At 45.4% G+C, this 27,410-nt stretch overlaps 1 protein-coding gene across 2 annotated transcripts in view; it reads right to left on the bottom strand.

Annotated features, from left to right (window-relative positions):
* LOC310888764 (CUGBP Elav-like family member 4) overlaps positions 1-27,410 on the bottom strand; it is an 815,597-nt gene that overhangs the window by 96,296 nt on the left and 691,891 nt on the right. For both annotated transcript variants that reach the window (XM_083815832.1, XM_083815833.1), the window contains exon 4: positions 2,839-2,964. In XM_083815832.1, coding sequence (XP_083671958.1) covers positions 2,839-2,964 — 126 coding nt within the window. The remainder of the gene's footprint in view (positions 1-2,838; positions 2,965-27,410) is intronic.

The following is a 27,410-nucleotide window of genomic DNA, read 5'->3' as shown; positions in this document are numbered from 1 at the left end:
TTCAGTGGGATGGCTTCTGAACTCAACACCAAATGTGTACATAATCTTCTTTCTGCCCCTTGTCACCAGAATTGAGGTGATCTCCAGGATCTCATGAGCTGAGGACATGAATCATACCACTCTTCAAAACAACGGTGTCCTCGTGACAAGAGCAGCTCTGGAGTTTGAAGGGATTTTGACACAGAGAGAGATATATAACCTGTGCCGAACAGAGAGATACATGTGCTCGTATGTTTTTTTTTCTTTCCTTATTTCAGGATTACAGAGCTGGAAGGGCTGCTCTGACTGTCTTGTCAGCTCTCCTGCAGGAACGGAGGAGACTGCAGAGTCAGAGCCTAAGGTTATGACTGCAGAGGGTGATAGACTCCTCTTGAGGGACTTCTGGTGTTGTGGGAAATCTTTACTTTCTGAGTTACTGAAGTAGACAACTGCGGAATTAAAAACAAACAAAACAAAACCAAGAGGCTGTCCAGGCAGCTGCAATCCTGTGGGTCCTACTGGATTACTAAACTGGATCCCATTTCATGGTGGCTTCCTCACCTGAGTACTCCTGCGCTCCTGGATGCACACAGGTGAGCTTTACCCAGAGAGATACAGGCAGGCTCATTCCTCTCCCATCTCTCTCAGGACAGACAGACTCTGCACTTCCCTTAAGGCAGAAAAATGTCCTGGTCCCAGCTCTCCTGCCACCTGGTTGCATGCTCCAGTAACTGTTATGCTTGACCCTGGGTGACTTGTGCAGGAGATGGAGCTTGCATGGAGGACATGGCTCCGGACAGCCTCCCATGGCTTCAGGAAAGGCTCAGATGCCTTTCTGGCTATGACTGGCCTGTGGTGTTATTCACTGGGAAGCTGGGACCTACCTCCTCCAAACATTGCTTTCATTGAGGTGTCTTCAAAGCTCGCTCATCACAGGGATGCCTGGTGAGGCTTCATGTAATGGCTTTGCTAGGACTGAAGTCTATGCACTTAGTTAATCTGCCTAAAACTCAATTTAGGTGGAATTTATGCCTTATGGGTTTTACCCAAAATAAGTATCTCACAAGCAGTATTTGTCACATTGGTTTCTAGCAGATGGAAAACATTACAGACTGGGAATAAGTCTGTGGGAGTTGTGGCTCGCCTGATTGTCTCCTAAGATAAGGGCACTACCCTTAAGTTTGGATTGAATGCTCTGTGTGTGTGTGTGTGTGTGTATGTATCTGTGTGTGTGGAAATTGGAAGCTTCACATTCTCAGTAAATAGCACCTGCAAATGGAAGCTGGTGATATTAACTCTGTCAAGGCTCAGTATTGATCCTGAACATCTCAGTGAAATGCAAGCCTAAGACTGCAGCCTGCTAGCACTAATAATTAAACTGGTTAGCAATATGGAGCTGCCACTCAGATTCAGACTTATAATGAAATTGTTTAAGAAAAAAAAAAGAGAGAGAGCAAGAATGAATACAAGTTTGGGGGTTGGATCTCCTTTGGAATCTGTTTCTTACAGATCTCAGACATTATTGCCTTTATTATTACTCTGTTTAGCTCCTTTGTCATAGATTTTGTTCTGTACAATTCCAAGTGGAGGCAGACAGACTTTTTTTGCTTTTCCCCAATTTACTGATTTGTTCAGTGAAGGGAGTGCCGAACTGCCTGCCATTTATGATGGTTGAAACTCTTCTTGGTGAATCAAACCTTTGGGTGTCATGAAACTAAAGTAGCCATAAAATCAAAAGAAGTTGCCCACAGTTTATTTTCAGCTATTTGTATCAGGAAGGCTGGGCTTTCCTGACATACATCAAAATACTGCCCTATAATGCCAGAGTGAAGTCTTTCTTGGCTAACAGTGATTTTACAAAATAGCAGTATCTTTCTTCAGTGTATAACTTTGATTTGGATTTTTCACCTCCCTGTTGCAAAAATATGCTGGTTGATGTTGTCACATGTCAAAATATCCAGTGAGATATGAACTGCATCTGCAAGACCGGTCTCTTCCCTGGTACTGCACATTCCAGCGCAGTTTATGATGTATTATATGCAGATCAATATTTAATGGACACATTATACTATCAAGAGAAGAAGGCTTCCTATTCAAATTGAAGTTACTTTGTCTAGAAAGTGACAGGGGAAAAAAAATGACCCTTATGTTTAACAGAGAAGCTTGGACTCTAGAAAAGGTTTCCTTGTGCTATCCAGGTAATGAGGGATGCCAAAAAGTGGCAGAAGGAGGTAAGACACCTAGTTTTGCAATTAAGCATTGAGATGTTTCAAGCAGCAAATAACTACTGAGTGTAATATTTACATCCGATCCTGTATGCTTGAAATAGTGGTTACTGGTCGGTGTGTAAGTATGCAAGAACCAACTAAAGAAGAGGAGGACCTGGGGCTGGTGGGTGAGAAATAAGTAGAGACAATGGCGGAGCTGGTGAGTAAGGATGTAAAACAGAAAATACAGCTTTGTTTAAGGAAAGAATGAGCCTGTTCAATGGGGGAAGAAACTCCCAACTTTCCTAAGGCTGGTGGGGAGAGCAGATCTTGAGCAAATTTGAAGGTTTTGCATTCAGAGCGGAGGCTGTCCTGTAAAGAAACAGCAATAGGCAGCTGTTTGAATGTGGTCAGACACAGCTTGTTGTGGAGGGGGATGTATTTAGGTGGAATCAACTCTTTGTTCTCATGCACAAGCAGACAGCAATCAGCAAAGAAATGGCCTCTCTTGGCAAACGTGACCCTTCCTAATGTAAGAGATGCTGACCTGGCAGACACCTAGTGACTTTGTTGTGACAGGAAATTATATATACACCAAGACTGGGTCTAGCTCGAAGCTAAAGCCATGGTGTGCCATAAGCCATTGTCTTACCTTTGCTGTTGCCATCAGGTCCCCGAAGGATTGTGCACTCCTCGATGTTGCCAAATGCCTCGAATAGCCTGTGCACATCATCTTCTGACTGCTGCTTATTGAGCATGCCCACAAAGAGTTTTCTGTCTTCTGGAACAAAATAAGGAGATGCTTACCATATTTCGGGAGGGATGTGAAAGCCAGGATAGCTCAGTATCACATGCAGAAGAAACAGTGATTTCATTGAGGTGACATATTTCAGAAGCTGATAGTCATTTCAGGTGCCTTGCTCAAAACACCTTAATAACATCTGAATTTCAGTGAGTACTTGAAAATAATTTGACAATTTCAAAGAAGAAGAAAAAAAAACACTCCCAAACCCCAGAAATATCTAAAATGTTTTAACTGCTTCTCAAAATCTAGGCACCAAAGTCTTCCAAATCAGCTTTTTCTGATCAATTCTTGCAGTCAGCTTGCAGTAACTGAAATGACAACATTGCTCAGACTGCCATCTAAGTGAAATGTGGATAAAGATAGCATACATAAATAAAGTCCAACTGAAAAACAACATAAATTAGTAGCCCTCGCAATACTAAATAAGTCACAGGGAAAAAAAAATGTTTAACATAAGCTGTTTTGAATCAGGATATAACTGAAGCCACAGCCAGTAAATTGAGATTTGTTGTTCATACCCACTCACAGACACGTACCTACAAGTTTGGATGCATTTATATATATATATATATATATATAAAGTTAATTTGAAATAAACCCAAAGTTTTGGAAACATATATTGTCTCTTGAAACATAAAGTTAACTTATACGAATGCTAATATCTGAGTTTGCTCAAGAAGGTGCTGTTTCATGTCAAAGCAGGATGGGGTCTGCTGACAGATAATTGTATTTTGAATGAAGAAGACTATTTATACTTGGACTTATACCAAGTATGGAGCGCTTCAGTCCAGAACAAAACACCTTGAGAAAATGTTTGTGAAAACAGACCAAACCAAGGGGTACTGAGTTGGTAGAAAGATCTCAGGGGACTCAGAGGGATGCCTATAAATCAGGTTTATATTTAGAGACTATTACCATTACACCATGAAAGAAAAAAAAAAAAGAGAAATTTACATAGTTTACATCTTGTATGTAAACAGGCCATTTGCACACGATTCATTAATGTCTTATTTATCATTCATTAAACACTATGTAAATGAGTGAATCATGATTTTTTTAGAGCAGTTTACAGAGCAAATGTAACCAATCTGAATAAATAAATGTAAATAAATAAACACTTTGAATTTTTATTTATTTATTTTTAATGCACATATTAATCTAAAGATGAACAAAACATTGCTTTGCAACAAATATTTTTTGGCTGACTAATTGGGTGATTTATGTCACTTTTGTTCACTGAGAAATCATTGGTGTAGACAATCTGTTCTGCTTCAACCAGTGTTTGATCAAAATTCCCCTCTCCAAGATGCACCTGCAAATTGGAAAATTACTCTATAGCCTTGGATGAGGATAATTTTTCATGCAGTTGATATCTACTGAGGATATTAGGAGCTTTCAGTCCTGCAGTGGAGTTATACACATGAACCAAGAGTGCACTGCCCACAGAAAACAAGGAGTTATGTTGGTTTCAGTTAGGCTGCTGAAATGGTAGGAAAAATAGTTTGAGGAGGGTACATGTGCTTTTCTGATAGAAGAGAAAAAACAGGAATAACCTTCTGATAGACATGTTAAAAGCAAGAAATATGCCCACTTTATGTTGGCATTGATTAGGCAAAGGGACTCTTTGAGGTCTTTGTTGGCAACACAAAGTTGAGGCTTTAATGATGCACAAAGCCCTAACTAGTCCTGTGTATGTTGTCCCCACCTCAAGAGAAGCTGCCTTGGACATTGCGAAGGTTCATTTTCAGGGTGGTTTTTGTTCCTGCTCTCATCCAGGAGGTAAAATGGCATTGGCAATTAGGCTCACTGATTGGATTGCGAACCCCAAGGAACTGCATCAGGGGAACCTGTATAATCACAGGATATTTTTCCTCAAAACGTACTTGTCAGTGCTTTGCCCAGTATTTTTAGAAAGGATTTGAGTAATTTCAATCCAGTAATGGCAAAGAATGAACTAAATAGTCAAAATGCTCCCTACAAATCATATCCCTGTGGGCCTGAGGGACCTCCTTGGCTTTCTTTCACCTGTGGTGGACCAGTGACATCTCTCAGTCAAGTAACCAAATGATGGGGAGCCAGGTGGGAATTCAGCTTTAGAAACATCTCTTCTGCATGACCTAACTCCCGTTTTCATGGAACACTTTGTAGGTCCCAGCAGAAATCACTTCACTTGATGGCTAAACTGATGTGCAAAAGAGACTCACAGAGGTGAGGTATAAAGCATCAACTGAAGCTGAATTTGTGCTGCGGAGTGTCTTTCAGGCTAGGTGTGAGAAACACTCCGTAGCCAATAACTTAGGCTCAGGCGAGGATCTCAGTGAAGTAGTAATTTATTCGCGATTGCAATGGCGGGCGTCCCACAAGCAGGAGCGCACCTACTGGTTCCAAAACACAGTTTATATACTTTTTGATGACAGGACCCTCCCCTGTTTCCCCACTGAGTGGGTAATCCAGGTTCACAATCTATCTGATGCTTCACAGGCAATGCATGGCCTTCAGTTGCCAGTCTGTTAAATTTCAAATTTCTTTTGACTTTTTTACTGTTTGAAGTGGTAATGTTTCTTCACTTATCTGACTTGACTTGACACCGTGATTTTCACCTAATTGTTCTAAGGAGTCTGGTTGTCTGCATTTTACAAGGTCGCCTGCTAAGTTTTCTTATCACTGCAAGCATATCTCAATACCCCATTCCTTACCTTTAAACAATGTAACTCTGCAAAAACAACATTTTTATTCCCACAATTCCCCCCTTTTCTTTTTTTTTTATAAATTGTTGATTTTTGCAAAACTTTTCTCTAAGGTGTAATTTGGTAGATATCTTCCTCTTCTTCACCTTCTTTGCTTTCCATCTCCTCTAATATCATCACCTTATCTGAGTAAGGTGGTGGCTTCGTGGTCATTTCTTTCAATACTGCAGTTTCAGTTAACCACTGTACTAGTCCTCTTACACAGGGGATAATGCAACAACCAACGGCTATCAAAACTCCTGCTACTACAGTCAAGGATGTAAATATGCCTAATTTCTCTGCCAATTCACTGGCAAGGGTGGTAAACCCTTGCAATGCTCTAGTTACTGTGCCATCCGGAGCAGTATTGTTGGGTATAAAAGTGCAACAATGGTTGCTCAGTATCATACACACACACCTCCTTTCTCCGCAAGCATCATATCTAATGCTATTCTGTTTTCCCAAGCCATTTTGCTGGTGGCATCTAGTTGTTCAGCGATTCCTCTTATCGCATCCCTTGTATAATTTATGAATCTCTGCTGATTATAATAAATATAAGTAATCCAATCCACATTCTTATTGATTGTTACCCACCAGAACAGTGACTCAAATCCTGCAGCAATTTGATTCCTGGCTTCCTGTTCATGGGGAACTCCTCTAGGCACCCCAATAGAATCTATGTACACTCTATCATCAAATGATACTCCTAAGCTTCTTTTACTTCTTCTGGGTATTTGTGATGTTTCTCTTTCAAATGCCAGGGTGAAGGGTATAGCTAATTGAACAAGTGCACAAGTGCCTCCCCAGTTAGATGGTAGGGTGGACCGTAAGATCTTCCCTCCACAGTACCACCAGAGATCTGCCCTGGGGATCTCAAGTCTTGAGCAGTTTCCCATCAAGTCCTCGGTAGCATTCAAGGTCCTCGCGCACAAGGCAAATTCTCCCAGATGCTGGGTAGCACTCACACCCTGCCGTGAGAGGCAAGCTGTATGGTTACCTATAGCTGTAGAGAATGCAGGGGGAACCCTGATATTGCTATCACGCAAGGAAGGGAACAGCAAAGAGAGAGACTTACAGGCCTCATTTCCCCAGGCAGTCTTCTCTTGGTACAATGCAATCATGCATCGCATCCCCTGGGAATCCTCGGTCCACCCCAATGGGCAGGGCACTATCTGGGCAATCGGTCATCCCGAGGCACAAGCATAGCAATTGCTATGGTTGAGACTCTGGACAGTATATTTGACCCATTCTATCCAGGCATTCACATCCCCATGCCCTGTTTCAATCTCAAATGTTTGAACTGCCACATTTCAAAGAGGGCCTCCTGTTTTCTCCTCCAGTTTCTCCCTCTCTCTGGTGGCAACAGAGGATCGTTTCCATACAGCTATTCTCAATCTGGCTGTTGGGTCTCTCCCAGTTATTTGTTCTCTCTGCTCAATTGTCGTTGGGCATTTAAATCTCCACAAGCTAACACCTCACAAGCATCAACCGTGACAGATTGTGGTACATAACCCTCTGTCACAGTCACCCATATTTTTACGGGATATCCGTCTTACTATTATCTGGTCATGCCTTTTCCAAGTTGCCAATTGACCAAGGCTTTCTCTGAGGCCTACAATCACTAAAAACAAAATTAATAATTGATTTTTCCCTGTCATTATTTTTAAACCTTAGGTTTCCAAATAATTATCAATACAAAGAATAAGATGTACACTACTACTAGAACAAAAACCCCTTGGGAGCACTTCAATTCGCTATAGGTCTGTCCTTTCTCTCAATCACAAGTCACACTCATTAGTTACCTGTGAAAATAAAAGGTTAGTTTACAATTGCAAGCTCTTATCCTGCTCAGAGTCCACTATGAGATTTTTCTCTTCGATTTCAGCTTCCAACAAGTCTTCTGTAGGAACAGCTTCCCAGGTGCTAGGGTCGACGGATGCCTTCACTCGAGTATAGTGAGTCCAACATTTTTCCGCAGTTCCTATGGCTGTTTCAGTGGTTAGTAGTACTTGGAAGTGTCCTTCCCATTCTGGCCGGAGTTGATCCTTTCCAGGTCTGAATCAGGACCCAATTTCCCACGGGTCCTGAGAGATGACAAAGAAGAGGACAACCCCAGAATACAGTTCTTAAGAAAACTCTCTTGTTTCGAATTGTGGTATCTTATCCCTTCTGCCCAGATAGGGTAATCCGAACAGCATCTCATACGGTGAAATTCCTATATCGTTTCTTGGTGCTGTTTGAACCTGCAGGAGTGCTAAAGGTAAGCATTTTACCCAAGGAAGTTGGGTTTCTAACACTAATTTAGTTAATTGCTTCTTTAATGTCTGGTTCATTCGCTTTACCTTCCCAGAAGAGGAGGGGTGCCAGGGGGTGTAAAAATCGCACTCAATCTCTAAGGCCTGCATTAACCCTTGCAGTACTTGTGAAGTGAAATGACTTCCTTGATCTGAATCAATGTTTTCAGCTATCCCATATCTAGGGACTATTTGCTCCAGTGATACCTTAGCCACCGTGTTCGCAGTGGCAGATACCGAGGGGACAGCTTACACCCATCCAGTCACGTGGTCAACTAGGACAAACAAGTACTTAAGTCTCCCTGCTTTAGGTAACTCAGTAAAGTCTACCTGTACACTTCGGAAAGGTCGAATCCCTGGCTCCCGTCTCCGTCTAGGTGAGTTACGGATGACCTTTTTATTTACCTTTTGACATATGGTACATCCTCTGCATATTTGCTTCACTGAAGTGTATATTCCTACACAGACATACTTTTTTTAGCACAACATCACACATTGCTTGCACATCCCAATGACTGTCTTGATGTAAAACATCATATTTGCCTCATTGGTGCTTTATTCAGCATTTCTCTCCCATCAGGGAGTGTAATGGGTAAAGCCTTGTTTGTTCATTAAATGTTGCTGATAGGGGGGTTTCAACGGTTGACTGCTTATACCCCCAATATCCTGTTGAAGGAAAAAAACAAGTATGGGAACTTCCTGTTAAGTTAACAATTGCAATAGAAACCAGCTCCAAATAAGGGCAAAATGGCATTCCTCGTTGCATGGGAACACAGATACCGCAGCAAAGTCACGACCCTAACGCAGAGGAAGACGACGATCTTCATCCCCACGACCACCAGAGGACTGATGAAGACCCCCTAGCAACAGGCCTCACAGTCGTAGAAGACACCAGGAGGTGCTACTAAACCCGGAACTACTAGGCTATAAATCAAGACTCTGGCAGGCTTAGGTGTGCACCGTTGGCGGAGCAGGAGACTCCCCGGCCGCCCAGCGCTGTTTTACTTATCGCTGCTTGCTGAATTGCTCAAATAAATAGAAATTCGATCTACCTTACCCACGATGTGTTGGGAATGATTTCTACCAAAACTAATTTATAACAAATTGGTGCCGTGACTCGGATAGTGGTAGCTTGGCTGGATCCCTCCCAGGGGAGGCGCGCCCCGCTGATTCTGCGGTCCCTGTCTGGAGGTCCCCAAGCCAACGCACCCCTACCGACGAACCTAAAGTTCCAGCGATAAGTAAATAAACAACCGGTAACCCCTTAATCTTTGTGCACGAAGCTCCGAACGAAGACTCAGGAGTGAGTAAGTATAGGCCAGTTATCCGTTCGGTTGGGGTTGGGAATCCCAGAGTGTGCCTGTGTGAGACGTCTAATCGAGGATGAAGCGAGTGCGGACTCCCTGGGAGTGCGGTTCCCACCTTCCGCGAGGGACTGGGCCACGAACGGGAGGTGAAGACCGTGTGTGTGTGAAGGCACTCTGGAAGATGGGACAGAAGAGGAGCAAGTCTTCTGGTCCCATGGGTGGGTCGGAACCCAAGGCTAGGTTGCCCCCCGATACCACCGGAGAGCCCGTTAGGGTTAATGATTAAACATTGGAAAGATTACCCCACTAGGCGGGGTAAGGATAAAGTTAAGATGATACATTATTGTATGGAAGTCTGGGGTGGGAAGCAAATTAGGGGCTCACCCGTTATACTGGCCCGTTGTCCTGGTTCCAGTTAGGACAGAGTTCATTTTTCCTCATAGTAGCTGGTAGGGTGCTATGTTTTGGATTAGGATGAGAAGAACGCTGATAACATGCCGATGTTTTAATTGTTGCAGAGCAGTGTTTACACCAGGCCAAGGACTTTTCGGCTTCTCGCTCTGTCCTGCCAGCGAGCAGGCTGGGGGTGCAGCAGGAGCTGGGAGGGGACAGACCCAGGACAGCTGACCCAAACTGGCCAAAGGGGTATTCCATACCATCTGACGTCATGCTAAACAATATATAGGGGTGGCTGGCCGGGGTGGGGGGCCGGCTGCTCGGGGATAGGCTGGGCATCGGTCAGCGGGTGGTGAGCAATTGCATTGTGCATCACTTGTTTCTTACACATTATTATTATTAATACTATTATCATTATCACTATTATTATTATTGTTATTAGTATATTCCTGTCTTAATAAACTGTCTTTATCTCAACTCACCGGCTTCACTTTCCCGTTTCTCTCCCCCATCCCAGAGAGGGAGGGGGGAGGGTGAGCGAATGGCTGTGTGGTGTTTAGCTGCCAGCTGGGTTAAACCACAACACCTGTGTTTGGGTCCTTTGAGGAATGGATCTGTCAGGCTCTAAACCTTTATGTGAATTCAAAGGAGCCTTTCAGCCTAAGAGGAGAGTGAGTATGCACACTTATGGATAGGATCTGAGACCCGAGCCAACTTATACCCATTAAGAGAAAAAGGTGGGGGGGGGCGGGAAAGAATGAATGGAATGAGGAAGAAGTCCCACTTTCACCCCCCCCCTTATATACACCCTCCTCCCTCACCTCCAGCCCCCCCCCCCACGGCTCCGGGCTACCATAGTGACTCTGATTCGGCCACGGACACCCCTCGGGGAACTAGACGGGTAACTCGGAGCCAAACTAGAAATCGAGAGGGTGAGGGTAGACTATATCTCCTAAGAGAGGTTGCAATGGGAGGGCCCCAACCCGGTATGGGATACGTCTCCATCCCCCTAAATACGGGAGACGTCAGAGAATTCAAGAAGGAAATGGGAAACCTCTTAGAAGATTCTCTTGGAGTCTCTGAGCGAGTAGACCAATTTTTGGGGTCTAATGTTTACACCTGGGAAGAACTCCAGGCCATTTTAGGTATATTATTCACTGCGGAAGAAAGGAATATGATCCGGAGGGCTGGAATGCGAATCTGGGACCAGTAACACCAGCAGGGTCCTGTAGGAGATCTTAAATGGCCCCTACAGAGGCCTAACTGGAATAACCAAAATGAACAAGATAGGAGTCATATGCAGGATTTAAGGACTATTATTGTACAAGGTATAAGGGAGTCAGTCCCTAGAGGACAAAATATAAATAAGGCCTTTAGTGAACATCAAAAGAAGGATGAAACTCCCACAGAATGGCTGGAGAGATTAAGGAAGAACCTCCAGCTTTATTCAGGACTGGACCCCGGTACACCAGCGGGACAGGCCTTGTTAAAAATGCAATTTGTGGCAAAATCATGGGGGGATATCAGGCGGAAATTAGAAAAATTAGAGGATTGGCAGGATAGAGGGATGGATGAACTGCTGAGAGAAGCTCAGAAGGTATATGTGCGAAGAGAAGAAGAGATTCATAAAAGGCAGGCCAGGATTCTAGTGGCAGCGGTCCGGGAAGGACAAAAAGGGCTCCCCCCCCTCGCCCAAAGGGTGTTCCGCTACCACGAAAAAGACCTCTGAGGAGCCAGAGTGATCAGAGGGATCTAAGACAGATAGAATGTTTTTATTGCCAAAAGAAGGGACACATGAAAAAGGACTGCAGAAAACGCTTACAAGATGAGCGAATGTTTAAAGAAGATTAGGGGAGTCAGGGGCTCCATCGACTGGGGACTTCTGGTATAACGGAGTCCTTGATAAACTTGAAGTTAGGTCCCCAGCATCAAGAAGTGGAGTTCCTTGTGGACTCTTTGGCAGAAAGATCGACTGTCCAAATGGTACCCCGGGGATGTCAACCTTCCTCGGAGAAATTACAGGTGATAGGAGCAAAAGGAGAGCCCTTTAGGGTCTCAGTAATAAAAGGGGTGGAAATAGAGACCCCAGCCCAAAGTTGCACAGGATCCTTTTTATTAGTACCAGAAGCTGAATATAACCTGTTGGGAAGAGACTTAATGGTTAAGCTAAAAATTAATTTGGAGGTGGAAAATAAAGGAATTGAGGTTAAATTATATGCCCTCACTGTAGAGGACGAGGCAAAAATAAACCCTGAGGTGTGGTATTCTCTCGAATCAGTAGGCCATTTAGATATTAGTCCCCTTGAAGTCACTATCAGGAATCCCGAGACTCCTATCAGGGTAAAACAATACCCAATGTCTCAAGAAAGCAGGGAGGGGCTGCAACCAGTAATCGAGAGGTTACTACAACAGGGATTACTGGAACCTTGCATGTCACCTCATAACACTCCTATATTACCTATCAAGAAACCTGATGGCTCTTATCGGCTAGTCCAAGACTTGAGGGAGGTCAACAAAAGAACAATAACCAGATTTCCTGTAGTAGCTAACCCACATACTTTGCTAAGCCAGCTGTCCCCAGCGCAGAAATGGTATAGTGTCATAGACCTAAAAGATGTGTTTTGGGCATGTCCTTTAAAAAGGGAATGCAGGGATTATTTCGCCTTCGAGTGGGAAGATCCTGCAACCCATCGGAAACAACAATTAAGATGGACCGTGCTTCCCCAAGGATTCACGGAATCACCAAATCTATTCGGTCAGGCATTAGAACAAGTATTAGAGAACTATGAACCAAATCCTGAAGTAACCTTAGTCCAATATGTGGATGATTTGCTATTAGCAGGAGAGAGTCAGGAGGCAGTCAGAACAGAAAGTATCGAGCTACTAAACTTCTTGAGCTTAAAGGGACTAGAAGTATCAAAGTCAAAATTACAGTTCACGGAGGAAGAGGTGAAATATTTAGGACATTGGCTAAGTAAGGGTACTAAGAAACTAGACCCCGAACGAGTATATGGGATTTTGTCACTACAAGCGCCAAAAAGCAAAAGACAAGTTAGGCAGCTGCTGGGATAGCTGGGACAGCTGTTAGGCATCCTGTTAGGATATTGTCGGCAATGGATTAAAAATTATAGTAGCAAAGTGAAGTTTTTGTATCAGAAACTGGTTGGGGAAGTAGTAATGAAATGGAGCCAAAGCGATGAGCAAAGCCAGATAGACTTAAAAATGGATTTAGTGAACACTCCTGTGTTAAATTTACCCAATGTGAAGAGACCCTTTTATCTATTTATCAACATAAATGAGGGGACAGCGTTCAGGGTCTTAACTCAAGACTGGGCAGGGAAAAAGAAACCTGTGGGATATCTTTCTAAACTTTTGGACCCCGTGAGTAGGGGATGGCCCACCTGTCTCCAGGCAGTGGTCGCGGCTGCGCTCTTGGTGGAAGAAACGCATAAAATCACCTTTGGGGGCGAACTGAGGGTATTGTCACCTCACAATATAAGGGGGATCCTGCAGCAAAGTGAGTAGTACAACGCCCCCCCTCTAGAGATGGCCATACACAGGATCAAACCAGGAGACCAGGTTCTGATAAAATCCTGGAAAGAGACCTCTTTAACTCCTCGATGGGAAGGACCCTACCTTGTTCTACTTACCACAGACACAGCTGTCTGGACAGCCGAGAAAGGATGGACTCACGCCAGCCGAGTTAAAGGACCAATACCGGAGGAACGGCGGAGAGTGGTCAGCCGACCCGGAGACTTGAGGCTGACCATGCGAAAAGGGACTGAAGAGTGAATTCGTAATCGTATGATCGGTAACCCTCTCTAAGGAATAATAGGTTCACTGTAAACGAAACTGGGAAGTAGGGGAAGGGAAATTCTTTAATGTACCCAGACCCATACATCAGAAGGGTAACGCGCCTAAGGAGGAGTGAGTAACTGGGACTGGGAGTGGCTGGAACAGGGAAATCGGTACCTAGGCCCCTGAAGATTACCCTTGCTGCCGTGAAGAAAGTGAACCCCGCTGCTTGAGGCAACCAAGTAGGCGGGCGAGGCAGAGGGGTACAACAGTGGGGAGAGTTATTTGGTACCCACCCCTATTTGAGATGATGGAGTCCGGCTGAATAAACCGCCCTAGTACCCACCATAACTCGAAGCCGCCTCCCCAGAATTCTAAAAGGACGTTGCCCTTCTGGTGTATGTTGGCGCTACCTCTCCTATTGAATATCCCCTGTCCGGCTGGGGCCGACCAGGGATATTCGCACCAGCCCTTTAAGTGGAGTTTAATTAGGTGGGAGGACCAAGTTATCATTAACCAAGTAACTGCGGCGGGTGCACCAAGTTTTCTCACATCCCTTTGTCAACTGGCACTCACAAGCCTGTGTCTGAACCAAATAGATTTCTACCTCTGCCCCAGCTCGAACCCAGGAAGGGGCCCTGTGGAAATTGATGCAAGTAAGCTACCAGCCGTTAAATGCTACCAACCCTCACCTGACTGAGCGGTGCTGGCTCTGTTATGGGGTAAGGCCGCCCTTTTGCGAAGCTGTGGGGGTCAATGAGAAGGCCCGACGGGTAAATGGATCCAATCCCTCACAATGTACGTGGGGGAAAGAGGGTCAGGGCATAACGCTGACCCAAGTGACTGAGAAGGGGAGATGCGTGGGACAAGTCCCACCCAATAAAATGCACTTGTGTGCAAATCAAACTAACATCGGAAATATAAAGAAACTGGCGGAATGGTTATTACCAGCGAAGGATGCTAGGTGGGTATGCTCAAAGATAGGAGTTACCCCTTGTTTATCCCTGGACTTGTTCAATGGGTCTGCAGAATTCTGTGTTCAAATAATAATCATCCCAAAGATACTCTACCACCCAGAGAGTTTCATGTATGACAATCAGATCAATCAAGAACACCATTTGACAAAACGGGAACCAATTTCCACACTGACAGTGGCTACCCTAATGGTTTTGGGGGGGGGTGCAGGGGTAGGCACAGGAGTTGCTTCGCTAATCAAACAAGGAAGAGAGTTCACCTCTCTAAGAGCAGCTGTGGATGAAGATTTAGCCAGAATTGAGAAATCTATCAGTGCTTTAGAAAAATCTATAAGATCATTATCTGAAGGGGTATTACAGAATCGCAGAGGACTAGATTTATTGTACAACAAGGGGGATTGTGCGCCATTCTCGGGGAGGAATGCTGTGTATATGCTGATCATACTGGAATTGTGAGGGATACCATGACCAAACTTAGAGAAGGATTGGAAAGAAGAAAAAGAGAGCGGGAGGCCCAGCAAAGCTGGTACGAGTCCTGGTATAATCACTCGCTGTGGCTCACCGCTCTGTTGTCAACAATAGTTGGCCCGCTGATTTTATTAACCCTAGCACTGACGTTTGGTCCTTGGATCCTTAACAAAGTCATAGCTATTGTTAAAGGTAGATTGGAGGCTGCTCATCTGATGCTTATGAGGACAAAGTACGAATCGATAAATGATAGACCCAAACTAGAGGAAACATTAATCCTGAGTCAATTAGAACTAAATAGATTTAATGAACAAAATGATACAGAGAAAAAGGGGGGATTGTAATGGGTAAAGCCTTGTTTGTTCATTAAATGTTGCTGATAGGGGGGTTTCAACGGTTGACTGCTTATACCCCCAATATCCTGTTGAAGGAAAAAAACAAGTATGGGAACTTCCTGTTAAGTTAACAATTGCAATAGAAACCAGCTCCAAATAAGGGCAAAATGGCATTCCTCCTTGCATGGGAACACAGATACCGCAGCAAAGTCACGACCCCAACGCAGAGGAAGACGACGATCTTCATCCCCACGACCACCAGAGGACTGACGAAGACCCCCTAGCAACAGGCCGCACAGTCGTAGAAGACACCAGGAGGTGCTACTAAACCCGGAACTACTAGGCTATAAATCAAGACTCTGGCAGGCTTAGGTGTGCGCCGTTGGCGGAGCAGGAGACTCCCCGGCCGCCCAGCGCTGTTTTACTTATCGCTGCTTGCTGAATTGCTCAAATAAATAGAAATTCGATCTACCTTACCCACGATGTGTTGGGAATGATTTCTACCAAAACTAATTTATAACAGGGAGTATCCATTTTCCCTCAGACTTCGTGGCTCCTGATTCCTTAAAAAAATCTTTCTCTTAAAACTTTTTAATTCTTTCTTAGTTTTCAACAATTCCCTGAATCCTCTCTGGATTTATTCTCCGTTTTCCCTCAGACATTAGATGCCTTAAATACCTGACTTCTCTTTCTACATATTGTAATTTATTTTTCAATACTCCCAAGCCCTGCTTTCCCAGAAAGTTGAATAGCTTGTTAGTAGCTTTCTTCACAACTGTTTTCTCCTGTCCTGACAATTAAACATCATCCACATTTTTGTAACAGTAATACCTCCTTGGGAGGTTGGAATTGCTCCAAAATCTGTTCTAGAACTTTGCCCAAATAAATTGGTGGCCCTGTAAACCCCTGAGGTAAAACTGTCCATCTGTATTGTTGCTTCCGCCCCCACTTCAGAGTCTTTCCAGTCAGAGGTGAATATATCTGCTCTCAGGGCCTGAGAGCACTCTATAAATAAGTGTTATTCCAGTCTAACAATTTACTATTTGAATGCCCAATTTCATCATCAAATCCCTTCCCAACAAGTTAGTCCCTGCCTTGGGTACATACAATAATTGCCCAGAGATCATTTTATCCCCTAGTCTCAGCTTGGTATCCCCCAAAGGTGGCACTGTTATCCCAGCCCCTTCTACCCCCATCACTTGTTAGGGTTTCATTAGTTAATTTAATCCCTGATACTTTACAGGCCAGTAATGACCTAGCTGCCTCAGTGTATTGGGTTTGATGGCAAGGTTGGGGGGGGGGGGGGGGGGCTGCAGTGGCAGCCCCCACGAGGAGAATCCAGAAACCTCCCCGTGGCAGATAAGGGACAATTTCATCCAGCCCCGAAGAGGCCCACCGCTGCCCAGAGCCAAGCCATGAGCAACACAGTCCCTGCCTCTGTGAGAGCACATCCACGAAAACAAACAAACAAACAAACAAAAACCTGCTGCTCAACAGCAGCTGGGAGAGTGAGCAGCTAGAAACCTCCCCGCAGACACCAAAGTCAGCACAGAAGGAGGGGGAGGAGGCGCGTCAGGTGCCAGAGCCGAAGCCCCCTGCGGCCTGTGGAGAGGCCCCTGGTGGAGCAGGCTGCCCCCCCTTCTCGATACTTGGGAAACTGACCAAACACCACAGCAAATATACCAAAACTTCTAGACTGTTACTTAGATAATGCCTACATCCTCTTTCCCTGCTCATTCAACTTTCCCAACTCATTCAAAAAACAGCTCTGTCAAACATTACATACCACACCTTTAGCACCTTCAATAACCGTTTTTAACACTTCTTTTCATCTTTCTCCAGCCTGTACTTTCACCAAAGTCTCAGTCATTAGCCAACTTAATTCCATCCCTTTCTCCCTCCAGGATGCTGAAACAACACATCAGTATAATATATTTCATCCCATTTTCCTTCTCTCCTCCTTCTTCCACTCCAGGTATTCCTACCTGAAGTGGCCAGCCTGGCCACACTTAAAACATCCCATCAAATCCTGTCCCTGCTAAGATTCAGGCCGCAACACGGGTAGCTTTCCTTGCCTGCCATTCCTTCATCTCTCTTCCTCTCTTTTCCATCCTGGCCCTGACTCCCCCTGAAGATTTTCTTCCTCTTTCTCCAACCCTCTGCCTCACTACCTGCTACACTGTCAATACCGTTAGTTTCACTCTCTGCTTTTCCTTCTCATCTCCCCTCCTGACACACACGTTCAGGGCTTCCCACAGGAGGGCCCCCCAGTGACTGTTCACTACATCCCCCCACCTTCTGGAGCATTTTCTGGGTATCTTGCCAGGCTTTAATCACAAAATGAACTTTCAAGAGCCCTTGGGATACCGGGTCCTCAGGATTCATCCCCAAGTACTTTCTCATTCTGACCCCAAGTCTCTCATATGATTTCTGTGTTGCACACTATTATTATTCCAGCCAGGTCGGCAAACGGGTATTTCTGCCCTGCCGGTATTACCCCTGGTCCTGGAGGATGAGCTCTTTCCCATTTTTGTATAGCAGCTCTTCTCTAGGGACAGTGTTAATTGCAGTCCCTGTCTCCCTTCCTGGAGCGACTGCTGCTGCCACCGGTGCAATATTAGGATTATAGGGAGCATAACTTGGCTCCTCCTCCGAAAAAAAAAAGGAATCTTATTGTTTACACATAAATTTAAAGCCTGAATTTTCATCAGACCCGTATTTTGGCCAAAATACTGCTGTTTCCTTAATTGGTTCTTTTGTCCAGACTGATACACAATATTTAACCTTTTTTTTTTTCCTTTTATCATCTCCTCTAATTTTGAGATTATTTTTCCAATTTCTTATAATTCTTCAGGAAGAACTTTCGGTAGGCACTCCCCCAGGGATATTTCCCTGTCCCCTGAAACTCATATTTCCCATTCTTCCTAGCCCTTCTCAGTGTGCTTCTACAGAAATTTCCCTCCTTCAGGGTACCACACACTAACGTTCCGATTCTGGAAAATGGGGGTGTACTACCAAGCACTTCCCCGTGCAAGGGGTACCACACACCTATGAGTTTACCAGATTCCCTGGTGTACTGCCAAGCACTTCCCTGTGCAAGGGCTTACCATACACCAAATTTCCCGAGACTCTTCCTTTCTCTCCCTTATCTCACCCTTCGTCCGTCTCCGGCCGCACCCCTCGCGGAGTTACGGAATCGCGGATCAGGACTCCACACTCGCTTCATACAAAAGTACGTCTCAATCACACGTCACACAGAGTCTCACCCGACCCCCAAGGCAATACTTCATATTTCTTACCTTGGTCTGTGCACAGAGTTACCGGATCAATTCTTAAACCCGGAGTGCCTACCTTCTTCCCTTCCCCACTACTTCACGGATCCTGCCTCTTTAATCAGTCTCGGGCCCTCTGTCAGCTCTCCGCAGAACCGCCACCATCGCACAGGACCGCTGAAATCAGCGGGGCATGCCTTCCTGCTGCTGCGGCGGTGGGGCTCCCCAGTAGGTGACTGGATCCCGGACGAGCCCCCAAATTGTGAGAAACACTCCGTAGCCAATAACATAGGCTCAGGCGAGGATCTCAGTGAAGTAGTAATTTATTCGCGATTGCAATGGTGGGCGTCCCACAAGCAGGAGCGCACCTACTGGTTTCAAAACACAGTTTATATACTTTTTGATGACAGGACCCTCCCCTGTTTCCCCACTGAGTGGGTAATCCAGGTTCACAATCTATCTGATGCTTCACAGACAATGCATGGCCTTCAGTTGCCGGCCTGTTAAATTTCAAATTTCTTTAGACTTTTTTACTGTTTGAAGTGGTAATGTTTCTTCACTTATCTGACTTAACACCGTGATTTTCACCTAATTGTTCTAAGGAGTCTGGTTGTCTGCATTTTACAAGGTCGCCTGCTAAGTTTTCTTATCACTGCAAGCATATCTCAATACCCCATTCTTTACCTTTAAAGAATGTAACTCTACAAAAACAACATTTTTATTCCCACATAGGGAAAGACAAAGCCTTGGAGAAAGAGCTGAGTCCAGACTCCAAGGGTTGTCCAGATACCTGAAGAAAACCCACCTGCAAAGTGAGAACAGCTGTCCTGGAAGATGGGAGCAGATTGGTCGGAGTGATCTGGGAACACCACTGGCAAAGGGCTTTGACGAGGGAGTTTGTGTCTAGTAAATACTTCCAGCACAGAGGGAGTGTCTGTTATATTGTACGTTATACAGTTTCCCCTGTGTGAAATAAGCTGCATCAGCAAAAGCACTCCTATAGCTCTGTAACTGTATTTTCACCAGGCTTTTTGATAATATAAATGTATCATTAAAAAAAAATCACATCCCTCCTGTGTCAGCAAAACTCTCTAGTGTGTAACTGGCCTGAAACTGCCTTGTCTGGTTTAGTTTATGCAAAGCTTAAACCAGGTGTGTTAGGAAACAATTTTATATTTTATTTTATTTTCTTTCAGCCTCCTTTTCTGCATCTCTGCAGGACACCGGGAGGCGTGATGCCTGTCCCCAGAGCTGGCTGGCAGGAGATGCACTGCTTTGTGAGCTGCCCACAAGGTGGCCATCAGACCACCAGGAACAGGCTCTGCCAAGGGCAAGGACCACCTTCCTCAGTGGCTGCTGGCCCAGCTGCTCCGGGGCAGGTGGCCCAAAGTGGCACCCGGAGGCCAGCCAGGGCTCAGCACCGCCTGGACACCACCTCCAGCCCCGCCTCCAGATCAGTGCCCTCTCTCCCTCCCAAAAAACTGTGCCTTGGGCCGTCAGGAGAATCATTTGTCACGTCTGCCATCTCAGAAATCTACATGATCACACGCTCAGCTGATAAAAATCAGTCAGTTTAACACGCTTTTTTTCTCAGAGAAGTTCTTCTAACAAAGTGCTGTGTTTACCTTTCACGTCCCAGCCCTGCCAGGGAGCTCGGCAGCGTGTTTTAACAGCATCCCTTGCATGCCCAGTGAGGGAACAAAAATGTTGTTTTTGTACCAGAATTGTTAACATAAGCACAGGAAGTACCAGACATGCTGCTTCATGGGAATGCCCAATGTATGGGGCTTGGGGGGTGGGGGCGGGAAGGGGGAGAAAGACAAGTACTAAATTGATATTCAACAGAAAAGCATTTACTGGCTGTATGTGACCATGTAAGAAAGAGGTTTTTTTTTTTTAGAGATGTTATATTGTTTAGAGTTATATTGTTTAGAGGGAAGGAATGTGGTATTGAGATATGCTTGCAGTGATAACAAAGCTTAACAGACAACCTTGTAAAATGCAGACAACCAGACTCCTTAGTGCAATTAGGTGAAATTCACGATATCAAGTCAAGTCAGATAAGGAAAGAAACATTACCACCTCACAGAGTAAAAAAATTCAAAAGAAATTTGAAAAATAATAGGCTGGCAACTGAAAACCATGTATTATCTGTGAAGCATCGGATAGGTTGTGAACCTGGATTACCCACTCAGTGGGGAAACAGGGGAGGGTCCCAGTTGTCGAGAGATAAAGTATATAAACTGTACTATGTAACTAGTAGACGTGCTCCTTCTTGTGGGACGCCCGCCATTGCAATCACGAATAAAAATGCTACTTCACTGAGATCCTCGCCTGAGCCTATGTTATTGGCTACAGAGTGTTTCTCACACCAGCGTGGGAAGAGAGAGGGAGGGGGCCAGCAGCTGGGCCCATTCAGCACGTTCCCAGTCTTGGCTAATGAGTTTATCCCCTAATGTGCTTGTGTGAGCCTCTCACACCCTGCATGGCCCGTGTGCTGCTCTGCCAGGTCCCAGACAAAAAACTGACTGCCGTTCACCACGGCAACTACTTCTGCTTTGTACATGTGTCCGAGCAAGGCTGTGGGGATGCCAGCATGAAAAGCAGAGGGGATGTGATGGTGTCAGTGGGAGTGAGCACGTGTGCACCCATGGGTGCTCCCTGCCGGACCTGTGCAGTGTCCTTGGATGGGAACAGGCCGTCACTCAGGCCACTTCTACATGCTACAAAAAACAGAGGTTTGGGCTGCACACAAGCCCGCAGCAGTCCCCAGATCAAGTTGTCCTTCAGCTCTGTAGGGTGTAGGGTCCACCCCTACCATCTCGATGAGTCCCATGCTTCTTCCTCTTTCAGCATGGGACATCCCATACCGACGTGTCTCAGGACCCTTGCATCTCATGCCCAAATTTTACGTGTCAGTGAAGAAACCTCTCTAGCCTCACTGTAGGGGCAGCCCTTACCAGCAGCAGTCTGAGCCGTCACGCTGCCCTGCAGCATGGGGGCTCAGTGGGGTGTTCATGTAAGCCTCTTCTCCCTACATTTTTGTTTTCTTTCATTAGTGTTAACCCCATTATCAGTCTTTCCCAACAACCTGAGTCCATCATGCATACTTGGCCCAGGGAAATAACCATGGATGGTTATTCCTCTGCGCTAATCTTTCCCAGAAGAGCCAGAGACCCTCACCATGAGTGACCTGAGGCACCCCCATAATGTTGGAAACTAAATTCATCTCAAGTCTGCCCCAGTTAGCCATAAACAAACCACAGTGACTAGAGGAGTCAGCACTCCCTGTTCCTCCCAGGAAGAGAGGTAGGGAGAGAAAGGCTTCAGCAATCACAAGATTTCAGAGGTGTCCCCTTGGTGACATTTCCGATATTCCCCCAAAACTAGCCTACACATCTTCCTGGCTGCTCTGCCAGCCACAGAGGCTTGTTCAAATCAGGTCAAACTGGCTGCAAGGTGCAGCGGTGAAGAAATGTAACTTGTCAGATAAATATACACTCTCTATAAATCTCCCCAGCTGTGTTTATACGAAGCCTCGGCACCTTCTCCAGTGCAAATAGGAGTTAAATTATTCCCTGCTCTATTTGTATTTAAATGTTATGTTTTTATGATAAGCGTAAGGCAGAGGTGTCAGACAGGCCCAGGCGAAGGAGACAGCACGCATGAAAGGTGAAATAATAGAGCACTGCAAACCAAGTGCCGAGAGGAGATGGGAAGGGGGGACACAGGAGTGAGGGGGAGAAGGGGGAGGATGGGCACTAATTAAAGAGACAGAAGGGACAATGAGATGCAAGATGTTTGACCCTCTGCAGAGCAAAAGGACAAGAACAAGAATCACAGCAATTGTGGAAGGACTGGGGGAAAATTAGGGTCACTCTCAGAGAGACATGACACAGGTTTGTGTTTATCCAGATAGCTCTCGCTAATGTATGTGTGCGCGTGGGGGTACATTTAGATAAGAGTATATAAATACACTTGTGTTCTTGTATTTCTCATGCAAAACAAAGAGGTTGAATCCTTGTATCAGGAAAGCATAAGCCGGCTTTACCATCTAGAACATCACATTCAAGGCCTTGGAAATAAAGAGGGACAGATCCACCACCTTCGTGGCCTGGGCTAATAAGGAGGGCAAACCAGAAGATCACTACGGTCCCTTCCAACCATCAAACCTCTCATTCTAAAACTTATGAGCGTCCCTATTTTATTGTGAGTTCATTGCTACGGCATCACAGATGGATGGTGCATGTGCTTCTCCATGCAAGAGCAAACCTCACATTTGTGTATTTCTGTATGGGAACACACGTCTTCTGTGGGAGCATGATATTCACCAGAGAAGTTCTTTAATGTTACTCAATGCCTTCGGCTTTCTAAGCATCAGGACCAGTGTCCTGGTTCCAGTTAGGACAGAGTTAAGTAGCTCATAGTAGCTGGTAGGGTGCTATGTTTTGGATTAGGATGAGAAGAGCGCTGATAACATGCTGATGTTTTAATTGTTGCAGAGCAGTGTTTACACCAGGCCAAGGACTTTTCGGCTTCTTGCTCTGTCCTGCCAGCGAGCAGGCTGGGGGTGCAGCAGGAGCTGGGAGGGGACAGACCCAGGACAGCTGACCCAAACTGGCCAAAGGGGTATTCCATACCATCTGACGTCATGCTAAACAATATATAGGGGTGGCTGGCCGGGGTGGGGGGGCCGGCTGCTCGGGAATAGGCTGGGCATCGGTCAGCGGGTGGTGAGCAATTGCATTGTGCATCACTTGTTTTCTTACACATTATTATTGTTAATACTATTACCATTATCACTATTATTATTATTATTGTTATTATTATTTTCCTGTCTTAATAAACTGTCTTTATCTCAACTCACAGGCTTCACTTTCCCGTTTCTCTCCCCCATCCCAGAGAGGGAGGGGGGAGGGTGAGCGAACGGCTGTGTGGTGTTTAGCTGCCAGCCGGGTTAAACCACAACAACCAGGTTGCTGTATGGCTTCGTTTCAGAAAGCAGATGCTAATTAATTCCATTATTTGTATAGCTAATAATTATTTGTCCCTGCTGCCGTTTCCCTCCTCCCCAAACATTGCTTACACACACAGTGAGGGACCAGCTGAAGAGCCTCAGCCCAGGCACTGGGAAGGCCTTTAGGCTCGTCTTCTTGGCACCACAAATGAACAAATGAGCAGCCCAGAGATGTTTGCCATGCAGGTGTGGGTAAGAAGAAAATGCCAGTACACAGGACTGAGGGGCACATCGACCACAAAGGAAAAAAGAAACAGAGTGGATCTTCCTTGCCTGCTTTCCTGATCAGTCCATCGGTGGAAAGGGGAGAGGCAATGGCACTAAGGGTATCCATCAGGGAGGGATGGACCAGACAGCCATACACTAGGGTCAGGAATGTGCCAAATCCATGGAGGAGCTATAAACACAGGGTATTTCGGACAATCGTGGTATCCAAAGAAGGAACTACAGAGCAGAGGGGTGAGCTGCAAGCCCCTGAACGTCATGAAAGTTTGGGTTGAGATCCAGCTCTGAACTCCAATCTGCAGGCTCAACCCAGCACTCACCCGGAGTGCCCTGCCGCTCCCCTCACCCCGTGCTAATCAGGCGGATCAATAGGCTAAAAGCAGGGCATTTCCTGGGGCCTGGGCTACACACTCCTACTGACATTTTCACAGCAGTCCTACAGCTCTGTAATGATGATTACAGCCCTTTCCACAGGGGAAACGATTACAAATTTTGTTGTAGCTAATTATCTTCTCCATGGTACCTTGCTGGAAAATACATGAACCTTGTAAAATGGAGGTGTTTCAAAAATTAGGATGGGGGAAAAACAACAACAACCAAAAATCCAACCCACACTGGAAACAACAAAAACCTACTTCTACCTAACTCCGAACAATAGCAACTGAATCCTCCTTCCACCCACACAGGCACCTATTTGCCCCCTTTTCACTCCCCCTCCACGTACCCAACAATACCCATAAGGGGCTAATTCTGCTGCAGGCTTTAAAATGTTTGCTGAGTTCACCTGTTCCTCACAGCTGGGTGTTGTGGGGCATCCCTAATCACATTTTATCAGGAGTGATTTCTTTGTGCTGATCTCTTCCCCTCCTCCCTCCCGGGTTCGGTTTTACTTAACAGATTCTTTATATCCCATACGTTAGCAGATATGATTGCACAGCTGCCGGTCTCCGACTGCTGGAGACAGAGACTTTGAGACACCTGGGCTAGAGAGAATAACAGCTAATCTGAACAGCTGTGTGATGGGGACAAGCGCAAATGAATATAAGCCCAGGTGTGGGAGTATAATTCTCCTGCACAAAGAAGGAAGTTCATCCCACAGGTGTATTACTCTCCACTGCTACATCTGAAAAACTTAGTTTGAGGGATTTTTCTTGTTTAATTGCTTGCCTGCACTCTGGGCCTTGATTTGGATGTGGATACTGCACACGAAGTGGAAGAACAGCTGTACAAGAGATGGTGTGTCTGACTCAGAGTGCTGCCTCTGACCATGGCCCACTGCAGATGTCTAGGAAAGAATATGAGAACAAGGTAAACAATTTTGTTAATCTCCCCAGATATTCTCCGGACTTCACTGCTCTGCAGTTTAGGGACGTCCAGAGTCTAAAGTGGTATTTTTGTATACAACAGCCCTCAAATTTTCTTTCTTCGATGTAACTATTCACTGGGATTTGAACCCATGAGGACTATGAGCATCCAGCGCATCCTGCAGCAAGATGTTCTGCAGCTTAATCATGCACTGTGTTACAAACTGCTTCCTTTTGTTTATGTTGAGCATGCTGCTAACTGGTTTCCACTGACAGGCCCTGCATCTTGTTTTGGGAGAGAGTGGAAATCACTCCTGATTCAGTTATGGAAGAGTAGACCCAAGAGGATATGCAAGAGTTTGGCCAAAGTTCCCATCTGTACATTTCTGACCGGTATTTGGAACTCCTGGGTCCCATCTCAAGCTGTGATATGGATATTATGGAAAGCAAAATCACTTTTCCCTTAATGTGATTTGTTATTCTTGGCACTAGCAAGACAGAAGACCATGTAGTTACTGTTACCAAAGACTTACAATACGTCTTTGCCAAGGACAAGGGCCTCAGTGGAAACATGGGATATAATAATCACCCAGGGAAAAAGGCAGCCTCAGTTTTCCCATTTCTAAAAAGAATAGATGGGTGTTTCCACCAGGCATATCTTGGCATTGGTGAGGTTCTTCAGTGTTTGCCAAGAGCCACAAATGCAAGCAGTTCTGGCAATAACACTGAATGGCATCTGGCCAACTGGTGGTCAGATCTCTGGCTGAACCCTTTGGTGGTCTCTATCAGATTAAGGTGGCTGAAGCTTCCCCCAGCTCCATGGTGAGGGTAAATCCAGGCAAGGTTCATTTCTGAATGGAAAGCCCTGCAAATGACACCGAGCATGCATCTTGGAGGGGTCTTCCGGGAAGAGATTTTTAAGCCCTTCAGTGGTATGACCCCTGAACACATTGTCACAGTAATTTAGGTGAATGTGTCCAAGAGAATACAGATGATAACTGTTGGCCTCATGAGTAACTGGAAAGAAATTTAACGTTTTGCCAGCTGGTGAACCCATAGTCTAAGATTATGTTTTCAAATTAAACATGTCAGGGCCTATTCTCTATTTTGAAGGCCCTCAACCATACTGCTGGCCTATCCTCCTGAGCGCAGAGACCTGCTTGATAGAGTACTAGAAGAGCTTGTTGGTCCTCACCAGCTGCTGAACCACGTCCAGAAGTTGTCTGGGAGAGCAGGGATGTAAAGAATGGAGCTGGGACAAAAAATGGAAGGAGATGGAGAAGAAAGTTCAGACTAGGAGGACGATCACTCTCTGGGCTTTGCTGGCCTGTGCTCCTGTTGCAGTACCTACTGCCTACCTGCAGAGAAGTGACATCCAAGTGTACACCTACAGGCTTGTAGCTCAGAGGAAAACACACAGGCTTCCTCTGTCTAGATACAGGACAGGTTATGGACAAAACCAGGGCAACAGGCCAAGCAAACCCTGCCATGAAGAGATAGCCTAAGCAATTCTTCTAACAGCAGAACCTCCTTGCACAGCTGAGAATATTATAACCCCAAGACAAATATCAGCAGTACTGGCTTGCTGAACAGCGCTATCACAACTGTCCATTGCCAAGAGATGCTACTCCCTGTGCAGATCTTAAATGACAGGTTTTATGGTGTTTGCTATGGAGCTGTGAAAACAACTTGCAACAACCTACTTTATTAGTAGCCTTTACTTAGGAAATCTGGTGGTGAGAGCAGTCTTAGAGCTGGTGTCATGGAGCACAAGGACTCTGCCTGATTTGTGCCTGGCAGATCATAACTGTTACAAGTTTATTCATTATCTGAAACACTCAACTGGAATATTTCTGAGAATGATTCATGAGGCAGTGTTTTTTGGGGAAAAGACTCAGGATTCAAAATTTGATCTTTTTAAATTTGATGTATAGACCAGGAACCCAGCTTCTCTTTTCTGTTCCTCCACAATAGGAAGAATAATTGAATTCAAATCAGCCTTCCAATCATGGAAAAAAAAACCACCACCAGCAACAAAAAAAACACCATACATCTTTCCCTAAATATTAGCAGCCTGTGCTTATAGTTGCAGTTTCCTGGGAATAGCCCTGGCCATGAGCTGGTGCACTGAGATATTCATGGGAAAAAAAGCACCTAGGGAGACCCAGCATAGAAGTGTGGAGGCATGTAGCTGTGCTGTATCGAAGTTTTGCAGGATTTTCCATGACTGTCTGGGCTTCCAGCTCCTGCAGATCTACAGCTGTCCCCTCACCCAGCTTGATGGATTTCCTGAAGGAGGTGAAGGA

Source organism: Anser anser, assembly GCF_964211835.1.
Source record: "Anser anser genome assembly, chromosome: W".
Taxonomy (NCBI): domain Eukaryota; kingdom Metazoa; phylum Chordata; class Aves; order Anseriformes; family Anatidae; genus Anser; species Anser anser.
The sequence above is the reverse complement of the archived record's forward strand: the minus strand, read 5'-3'. Positions and strand labels throughout refer to the sequence as shown.